Source organism: Apaloderma vittatum, unplaced genomic scaffold (genome assembly GCF_000703405.1).
Source record: "Apaloderma vittatum isolate BGI_N311 unplaced genomic scaffold, ASM70340v1 scaffold30093, whole genome shotgun sequence".
Classification (NCBI taxonomy): domain Eukaryota; kingdom Metazoa; phylum Chordata; class Aves; order Trogoniformes; family Trogonidae; genus Apaloderma; species Apaloderma vittatum.
The window spans coordinates 59-9,582 of NW_009707936.1; the positions used below are offsets into that span (position 1 = coordinate 59).

At 56.7% G+C, this 9,524-nt stretch overlaps 1 protein-coding gene across 1 annotated transcript in view; it reads left to right on the top strand.

The window, feature by feature from the left end:
* Nucleotides 1–787: 787 nt before the first annotated feature.
* Nucleotides 788–9,524, top strand: part of HIP1R (huntingtin interacting protein 1 related) — a gene marked incomplete at both ends in the record, with an annotated part of 12,918 nt that continues 4,181 nt past the window's right edge. The window contains 17 exon segments of the mRNA XM_009866383.1: nucleotides 788–937; nucleotides 2,147–2,204; nucleotides 4,115–4,178; nucleotides 4,565–4,707; nucleotides 5,025–5,081; nucleotides 5,321–5,401; nucleotides 5,529–5,605; nucleotides 5,912–5,973; nucleotides 7,045–7,185; nucleotides 7,588–7,645; nucleotides 7,733–7,808; nucleotides 8,029–8,166; nucleotides 8,255–8,313; nucleotides 8,394–8,466; nucleotides 8,812–8,995; nucleotides 9,070–9,158; nucleotides 9,398–9,514. Of these exon segments, the coding sequence (XP_009864685.1) occupies nucleotides 788–937; nucleotides 2,147–2,204; nucleotides 4,115–4,178; nucleotides 4,565–4,707; nucleotides 5,025–5,081; nucleotides 5,321–5,401; nucleotides 5,529–5,605; nucleotides 5,912–5,973; nucleotides 7,045–7,185; nucleotides 7,588–7,645; nucleotides 7,733–7,808; nucleotides 8,029–8,166; nucleotides 8,255–8,313; nucleotides 8,394–8,466; nucleotides 8,812–8,995; nucleotides 9,070–9,158; nucleotides 9,398–9,514 (1,627 nt within the window).

Below are 9,524 nucleotides of genomic sequence, written 5' to 3' on the forward strand. Positions count from 1 at the left end.
AGAAGTTAATTAATTAGGATGGGAATAATAAAACGAGAAATTAATTTGGGCTGGGCAGAGGGCCAGGCTCGCTGGCTGCCCCAGCAGAAATAATAGTGCCCTCTCGGCACACGTCCTCTGACCCCTCTAGTTTTTAAGACTGCAAATTCAACGCAGGCGTTTTTCCCATTTGCCCTGTTCTGCTCGTCCTTCCCCAGCCCCTGAGCCGGTTTGGCACCGGCGAGCACCAGTGCAGGTGATTTCGGGCCTCATGGGGTCACGGTGCTGCTCGGCCGCTCTGGGTAGGAACCGGAGCTTGTTGAGTTTGGGGAGCAACACGAGAAAACCGGCAATTCCGGTTCCCTCTGGACGCGTCTCCTTCAGTCGTCCCGCTGGGCACCGCTGATAAAAAATCGCAGCAGCAGCGATGCCTCGTACGCCGGAGGGCAGCCCGTGCCGGGCGGGCAGGAGCGCGTTTCCCCTCTGCTGCCCTTCCACAGCGTTTTGGGCCTTTCAGTGGGATTTGTGCCCCGTGTGGGTGCAGCTTCGCTCTCAGCCGCAGGGATGCCATGGGTAGAGCCCAGTACAGGGCGAGTGAGTGGTCACTCTCCCTTGAAGCTAAACCCTGGGCGCACGGGCTGATGGTCACATTCACCACCCAGAACTGATCTTTCTTTCCATCAACTGAAAAACCGTCCTAAAGGAGCTTTATCCTAATGTGGTTTCCCGTAGCAGCGCTCTGGGTGAGAGCAAAACTGTTCCGATGTCAGTTTGTGGGTATTGATCTGCCTTTTACGTCTAATTATAGCAGCTGCAGAGATGGCCACTGGTCGCCTCTGTATCGCAGGGACGCCGGCGGCGTGTCCCTTCCGCGTGCCTTCGCTGGCCGAGGGTTTCACATCACTTTGGAGAACGATGCTGCCGAAACCGAGAGCAAAGGCCAGGGCGATGCCTGCGGGTGCGGACGGAGGTTGCTGATCCTGGTGTGGTTGTGGGTGATGTGAAGGTCACCTGCTTTCCCTGAAAATGCTTTTCGAGGTCTGGTGTCAGGGTGACGCAGATGTACCCCTCGGAGCAGCCACGCGTGGGAGGTGGGAAGTGACCCTCCCATGGCGGGCACTTGCTCTGCGGTCTGACAGGAGGCAAAACTTGCACTTTTCTATGGCCAGTTTTTGCTTTTCTTAAACAAGAAGGTTAAAAATCCAGTGAGCTCCAGAGCCACCAGGAACACAGCGTGTGTGACTGCTGAGTGGTGCTTTTTTTGGTGTAATTTGGGAAGGAGGCTGCCATTTGCCCTTCAGCTGATCCAGCAGCCCTCGTGTTGCCTGGACTGGGGAGGTTTCCAGCTCAACGTCCCGCTGCCAAAAAAAATCACTCCCCGCCGCGGCGTCGCGCCGGGACCTGGCATCCACCTGCCAGGTGGGGATTGTGGCCCCGCGGGATGCCGGGGCTTCGGGGAGCTGTGGGCGGGGAGGATCACGCCGTAATTAAAAGCAGCTTGGAAAGCAAGGGTGGATGTAAACTGTGCTCCTTCATTTGGGCGCTTTGATCCCAGATTTAGTCACCGGCTTGGTACGTGAGGGCTGTGAGTAAGGTGTACAGGCTGCACCTATGTGGGCTCCCACAGCCCGCAGCCAGTCAGGTTTTGGGGTTGGCCCCCCCAGCCAACGGGGCTGGGGCTGCATCGCTCCCCAGCAGCCACGGGAAACCGTCCGCAGGTGGCAAGAAGGTTTTGTCCAGACTGGTTGCGTGCTTGCAGTGACAACTGAGACCTGCCCATCTCGGGATGTGCCAATGATGGTCAAGGGTGAATCTCCCTGTTTCAGAGCCATCCGTTGTGGCTCATCTTTGCCGGGCAGCTGGCAGGAACATCCTAAAGACACGCGTGTCCCAGGCTGCAACATCATCCCGTGTCAACCCCTGGTCCCACCATCCGCTTTTCATGGACCTCCTGACCCACCTGGGGTTTGGAGTCAATGAAAACGCATGTGAGCCAGCAGCCCTGAGGGATTGGAATTGGTTTGGTGCCACCATGGTTTATTTGGGACCACACTGGATGTGATGTCTCCATCATAGCGGTGCTGTGGGTGGGCTGGGGGCTGCCCCAGCACGGGTCTGCTCCTCTATTCTGAAAGTCTCAGTTGAAACCTCTGTGCTGAATCACCAGGGATAAAACCAGCCTTGCCGGCAGCTACCGGGCTAAATTTTGTCTGCTTGAGCTGGAGGTGAGTTTATGGTCAATAAACAAGACAAAACCACTTGCACCAGTGGAAATTATAGCCTGGGTTTGGGACAGGCCAGCTGGGCAGCGCCAGGCAGCCGAGCTCCTGTCCCTGGGAACGTGGTGTGGCTTTTTCTTTTCCAGGGGTCTTCTCTCATCTTGCACATCGGTCCCTCCTCTTGTGCCTCCTTCCAGCCCCGTGGGGCTCAAAGCTGAGCCTGGCTCCTGCCGATGGGTTGGGAGGAGCGTGATGGGTTGGGAGGAGTGCGTCGTGCTGATCCTGCACCCAGTGGGCAGCAAAAATGCGTCTCTGGGAGATGTGTCTGCCCTGTTCCCCCCACTTCAATAAGGTACGATAACCCCTCCAGCAGCTCTGTGCTGCAAGATGCATTTCCAAGCCTTGCCTTGCAAAAACCATCATCTTGTCCATTGCTGGCAGGTGACAAACCTTGCTTTCTGTCAATAAGCCATCATTCTGGTATCGTACCAGGAGATGCTGGCAGCCCTGAGGACCTGGGGCACATCTCAGAGCCATGGCAGAGGGTGCAGCCTCTCTGCCGGCTCCAGGCTTTGGGGTGGCTGAGGCTTTGGGGTGGCTGTGGAGGTGCTGGGAGCTTTGGGCTGTGCAGGCTCGTTAACCTGCAGGGATAAGAGGATTACAGAAAGTCAGCGGCTTAACTCGGCGGCTGCTTTACAGCCCCACATGGCGGGGTAACACGGGGGCTTTCCCGGTACGAGAAAGGCAAAACCAGTCCCTTTTCCCAGCTGGGCTGGGCTCAGTATTTCGGGACAGGCTCACTTTTCGAGATATATTCACAGTGGTTTTGTCACTGTTGTGCCTGGCTCGTGGACGCCACTGTTTTGGGCTCATTGCGGGCAGATTTGGTGCATCGCCCTCTCGGGTTCCTCCTGTGTCAGTCAGGAGCACTCGATAGCTCAGTGTCGGGTTCCTCCTCCCACGAGAAAGCACCTCGATTCGGAGGCGTCCCATGTTCAAGCAGCCGTGTTGAAGCAGGTGCTTTCCCTGGAGGGGTGATAAGATTTTCATAAGGTTTTACAGCTTGTGGCGCTGCAGGGAGGGACCGGGTTTCTCTTCCGGCACGAGCGCCGGTGGCGGGGCTGCTTCCTGCCTTCCCGGCTGGGACTTTTCCCTCTGCCAGTGACTGCGGGCTCATGGACATGGGCACAACCTGAGCACTAGTGTGAGGGCAAAGCAGCTCAGTTGAGTCTGCAAGGACCTGGGGAGGAGGAGGGAGGAGGAAGACAAAGGTCCTCGTCGGTCACAGTAACTCAGTTTTGCAGCCTGTCATCATGTGTGAGACGCAACCTGCCTCTCTCTGGGGTCATCTTTTGGAACAAACTTGTGATTTAAAGCGTGCTGTGATCAAACACATTGAAATATAGATAATCCTCCTCTGATAATCGTATTGCTCTGGATTTTTGCTCCATCAAAATGGGCATTGTGGCCGCCGCTCCCTCCTTGCTCGGGGGCTACATTTTCCCCACGCGCTGTTTGCGGGCAGCAAACACCCCCCAACCGCCACGCACACACCTCCTGGTTCAAAGGCTCCTTTTGATTAGACAAACAACTCTGGAATTTGGCATCTCGATGTCGTGCTTTAATGCTCCCTGGGCGTGGCGCTGAGTTCGGCCTCCTTGTTTCACAGGACAGGGACGTCAGGGAGCATCAGCAGCGCGGTCGGTAACAGCCCAGCTCGGACCAGTTGTGCTGGGTATGGGGGTTTTTAATGGGCCACTTTGTGGCTGGAAAAAAAAGGCCTGTTTTGATGCATCCCAAACAGCTTTGAGGTGAAAATACATTGTAAAATTCAGGGTATTCCCCCAAAGCATCAGCACTTCACTTTGGGGATGTGAGGGATCGCAATGTGTGTGACCGTTGCTCTCTCCTCGCAGGCCATCAGCATCAGCAAAGCCATAAATACGCAAGAAGCACCAGTGAAAGAGAAACATGCTCGCCGTATCCTTTCCCTTGGCTCACCTGGACGGTGTGGAGGAGATCCAGTGCCAGGGCCGGAGGGTTTTCACCCTGCAGGGCTGGAGGTTTGGGGGGCAGAAGACCCACACAGAGCTTGGTTGGGGCATGGCATCACATAGCTTCATCCATCAGTGAAAAGGCAAGCGAGCAGTGCAACGAAATGGTGATAAAATGCAAAGGGCGCCCACTGTGCCTAGAAAAAATAAATGGGGGGTTTATCTGCAGGTGCAGCATTGCACAGGGGAGCTCTGTGCCCGCGGTACGCCTGGTGCGTGTCCCCTTTCTAATGAATGTTGAACAGGAATAGTCCCCAGCTCTTCCTGTCCCCTGCTCCCGTGTGTGTCTGGTTGGCCTTGACCTTTGGGAAGGGATCATCCTGGGGACGCACCACGAGAAAGGAGCGTTTACCTTCTGGTCGTACGCCATTGGGCTGCCCCTGCCCAGCAGCGCCATCCTCAGCTGGAAGTTCTGCCACGTCCTGCACAAGGTCCTACGCGATGGGCACCCCAACGTGAGTGTCCTTTCTGAAATAGCCCTCCCGCACTGCTGCTGCGCAGGAAGGTTTTGGCTTTTACCATGTCCCTCTGTGCAGAGGGTGGGTTTCCTTCCCTGTCTTGGCCACCTTTCCCAAGCCGTGGGGCTGTGAAACACTCCGTCATCTCACGTCTTTGAAACCTCCCCACCCAAAGCCCCAGCCTGTGGTTGCTTTTGAAGATCTTGAACATCTCCCAAAGCTGGAGTGACCCAAGGGGCCGGATCCATCCTTTTCTCCAGCTTCAGGGCAGGCAGCCCCACCATGGTGCATCCCTCCCGGTTTTTTGTCCCCAGGTCCTCCAGGACTGCCAGAGGTACCGCAGCAACATCCGAGAGACAGGGGACCTGTGGGTGAGTGGGGCCAAACGAAGGTTTGACATTTGAAAAAAACATCTCGGATGCAGGGAGGGCAGAACACCCCATGAGATATCCCATTGGCTCTGACCCCGCCGGGTGATGGTTGCCCACGCGGCAAAGGGCAAGAGCGCGAGAGCTGTCGGCCTGGCGCAGATTCACCAGCACACCTGGGCTCTGCTGTGTCTGGTCTCGTCGCTTCAGTTTCGCCAGATTTCCCTTCGTGTCTCTGGCAGGGCCATTTGCACGACAGGTACGGGCAGCTGGTGAGCATCTACACACGGCTCCTTCTCACCAAGATCTCCTTCCACATCAAGGTGAGCCCCTCCGCACCCTGCTGTGTCAGCAGGACGGGGCTTTGCTGGGTGATGTGTTGCACGGGCAAAAATATTGGCAGCAATTGCTAGTTTGTTTGTTGGGTTTTTGTTTTTCCTTTTTACAAAGCATCCTGAGTTCCCTCCAGGCCTCGAAGTGTCAGATGAGGTGCTGGAAAAGACCGCGGGGACGGACATGAACAACATGTGAGTGTCCTGGCTGGGAGCACAGCGCCTGGTGCGTGGTCGCCAGCTCCGTGCTGCCCAGCTGGCAGCATCCTGATAACAAAACGGGTCGTGTCCAGGGCAGCCGTCGGTGTTTCATAAATTGGTCAGATGTGCCTAATCCCTCCTGTACCCACAGAGCGGTGAGGAGCATAAATGTAGGGAGCAAAACCATCAAACTCTTGTCAGTCCGAGCCCTTGCTGGCATGGGGACCTGCAGCAAACACGAGCAGCCGGGGCAAGGGTGTCTCTGCTGCCGGGTGACGGGGTTTTTGGTTCTTTTGGCAGCTTCCAGCTGACGGTCGAGCTGTTCGACTACCTGGACTGCGAGCTGAAGCTGTCGGAGTCAGGTGAGGAGGTGGCAGGTCCCTCCCGCTCGCCCCAGGGCTCTTGAGCAATAGTTTCGCTCTTTGGAATGGAGTTCCGGCTGGGGAGGCTGAGGTCAGAGGCTCAGGTCTTTCCTCCTCCTCCGATGAGATTTCTGAGGTTCTTTCTCAGCTGGATTCCCCTGCTGATGCTCTGTAGGGGTAGTTGTATGAAAATATTTAAGGAATGTGGCTGGGTTTAGCCCACCTGAGCAGTGCAGAGTGTTGTTCTCTGAGCAGTGCTGCTCTGAAATACGTTTTTCTTTCTTTTTGGTACAACCTTGTTAATCATACGCGTTACCCAAATCCATTCTGACCTGCCAAAGCAGAGGATGGGGCTGTACCTCTCTCTAAATACACATTTCCCCTCGTTGAAATACCCCTGGGAAGGGCTGGAGCCCCCTTCCCGTGTTTGCTTCTCCCACCTCCTTTTCCAGGAATTTTTAGATAGCTTAAAAGTGCATCAGTTTCTTCCGCTGTTGCGATTCAGGAACACAGAGCTGTCCTGGAAAACAGGGCACAGCGGGAGAGACCGTGCTCCCGGCTCCCATCAGGCTCCTGCTTCTCCTCCTGACCCAGTTATACAGAGAATTTATGCTCATAAATACTTTAAAGCTGAGCGGGGAAGAAGCCAGAGTGGATATGCTGGCTGGATTTCTGCCAAGGGAAGGGATCTATTTCCGAGCCAGGGCAGGCAAGGTTGTGGTGCCAGTGGGCCTGTCCCCTGCCCTGGGATCATCTCCCAGCTCCTTGCATGATTAAATAGAGCAGAACAAAACTTCTTACCTTCCCCTGCCTTTACAGGAGATTAAATGCCTCCTTTCTGGCTAGAGCTGAGCACCCCTTCCCTTGGCCACCACGGTCCCTTTGGGTATTTTTTTTGCTCGGAGTGGGGTTGTTCCCAGTTTAGTGGCACAGGACAAGCAGCAACCCCTGGTGTTGGCACCATTTCCCGGCAAAGCCACATCCGTCGTGGTTAATGATCAAGCCGGGCAGCCTGGGGCGGGATGGTTTTGCAAACACGGCGCTGGCACCTCACCGCGCTCACTGCTTCAGTTTTCAGGCAGCTCAACACCTCGATGGCGGTGTCGCAGATGTCAGCGGTGCAGTGCCGCCTGGCCCCTCTCATCCAGGTCATCCAGGACTGCAGTCATCTCTACCACTACGCCGTCAAGTTAATGTTCAAGCTGCATTCCTGTGAGTCCCTGGGGACATGTCCTGCGCTGGGCTTTTCCTGGGTCAGGCTTGTCTGGCTGGACACTTCCATTACCAGGTTCCCATATCCCAGCTGGGCTCCGTCCCACGTAGATATCCCAGATGAAGGAATTAAAAGGACTTGTCCTCAATGGGTTCAAGCTGATGTGCCTTGGGATTGCTGCATGGGATTGTTGGGCAGCCCAGTGCCAGGGGTATTTTGGGGTTCCCATGCCCACTTGTCCCTGTGCCAGGGACAGGGACACCCCACTGCCATCCTGACTTCTCACATCCTGCGCCCACCTGGCCTTTATCCGCTGGCTTTTGGCACCAGAGGGATTCAGGTGCACATGAATAAACTTACAGCCCCAGATCAGTCATGGTTGTCCCCCTCCATTATCACAGGTCTCGCGGCTGACACACTGCAGGGCCACCGAGACCGTTTCCATGAGCAGTTTCGCCGGTAACCCGGGGCTGAGGTGAGGTGGCAGGGTCCCCTCCCTCCTGCCAAGCCCCGCTGCGAGCAGTTTGTCTTTCTCCCTCTCTCCAGCCTCAAAAACTTCTTTAAGAAAGCATCCGACATGCTGTATTTCAAGCGGCTCATCCAGATTCCCCGGCTGCCCGAGGTATGGTGAGACTCAGGTCATACATGATGCTTTAGAGAGCCCGTGGGTTCAGGGTGCATGAGGGTGTCCCCAGGGATGGGTTTAGAGTCTGGGGATGCCGTGGGGTACCCCCTGGCCCATCTCAGCAGCCGGGGGATGGCTGGCTACCTCTCCCTGGCGGTCTGCCTCTGGTGGTCCCCAAAACCCCAGACAGTGCCACCACGACTTCTTGTCCTTGCAGAGTCCCCCGAACTTCTTGCGGGCGTCTGCGCTGGCTGAGCACGTGAAGCCAGTGGTTGTCATTCCTGAGGAAGCGCCTGAGGATGAGGAGCCAGAGAATCTCATTGAGATCAGCACGGCTTCCACCACGGAACCTCAGGTGGAGGCACAGGGATGGGATGGGGACCTTGGGACCGGCGAGGGGACAGGCACCCGCAGCCTGACTCAGCTCCCTCTGTCTTTCTCAGGTTACCTCAGCCGTATTTGAGCAAACCTTCGGGCCACCCAACGGCATTCGGGACGACAGGTACAGTGGTGCACGGTGGCGGACACAGAGGGGGCGGTGGCTGCTGCTGCTACATGGGACCGACCTGCCTTTTTCCGCAGGGATGCCCAGATCGAGAGCCTGAAGAAGGAGGTGGACATGCTCCGTGCAGAGATGGAAAAGATTAAACTGGAGGTAAAGCCTTGCCAGGGAGCAGCCAGTAGAGGAGAGAAGGGCATTTTTTGGTGCTGTAGCTGGAAACACCAACAGGATGCAGCATTGACAGGGTACTTGCAGCCAGTGGCACATTTTGGGGCCTCTCCCAGTGCCAGATCCTTTTTCCTGAGGCAGATGGGGTGGGGACATGCAAGACCTGTCCTTTGGCATCCTGACACGCTGCTTGCAGCGGGGACAGAGTGGCTACAGAGACATGAGAGGAGAGATGCCTTGCCCAAATTGCAGCTGGGCACCTGGATAAGGATGTCAGGGAGGGCAGAGTTGTTGCTGGCGTTGGTGCAGGACGGTGCCGGTGTCCCGCAGGCGCAGCGGTACATCACGCAGCTCAAGGCTCAGGTGAACAGCCTGGAGGGTGAAGTAGAGGAGCAGCGCAAGCAGAAGCAGAAAGCGCTGGTGGACAACGAGCAGCTGCGGGATGAGCTGGAGAGGCTGCAGAGGGTGAAGCAGGACAGCGACAGGTCCCAGCGGCTCTGCGCCGAAGCGGAAAGTAGGTGCCCTATGGCGCCCGTTGGCCGCGGGGAGCCCGCGCCACGGATGCTGATGCTTTCCTGCCCCATCCAGAGAAAGCCAGCGCCACCGAGATCCGCTACACGAAGCTGAAGGAGAAGCACAATGAGCTCATCAACACACATGCCGAGCTCCTGAGGAAGGTAACGCTGCTGCCTTCATTCCTCTGCCACCACTAGTGGGGCTTGTGCCTGCCCAGCCCCACCCTGTATCAGTCCCATTGCCCTGCACCCAGGGATCTCTGAGCACCAGGCAGGGGACACCCCTTGAATTTGTGTCCCCTGGCAGTCGGCGTTTTGAATGCCGTGAGAAGGGTGTCTCGAGGGCAGTGATGGTGAAAGTCCCCCCTCCAAATGCCTGTAAGCCCCGTGTCCCCACGCAGAACGCTGACACCGCCAAGCAGCTGACGGTCACGCAGCAGAGCCAGGAGGAGGTGGCACGAGTCAAGGAGCAGCTGGCGTTTCAGGTGGAGCAGGTCAAGCGAGAGGCTGAGATGAAGGTGAGCCAGT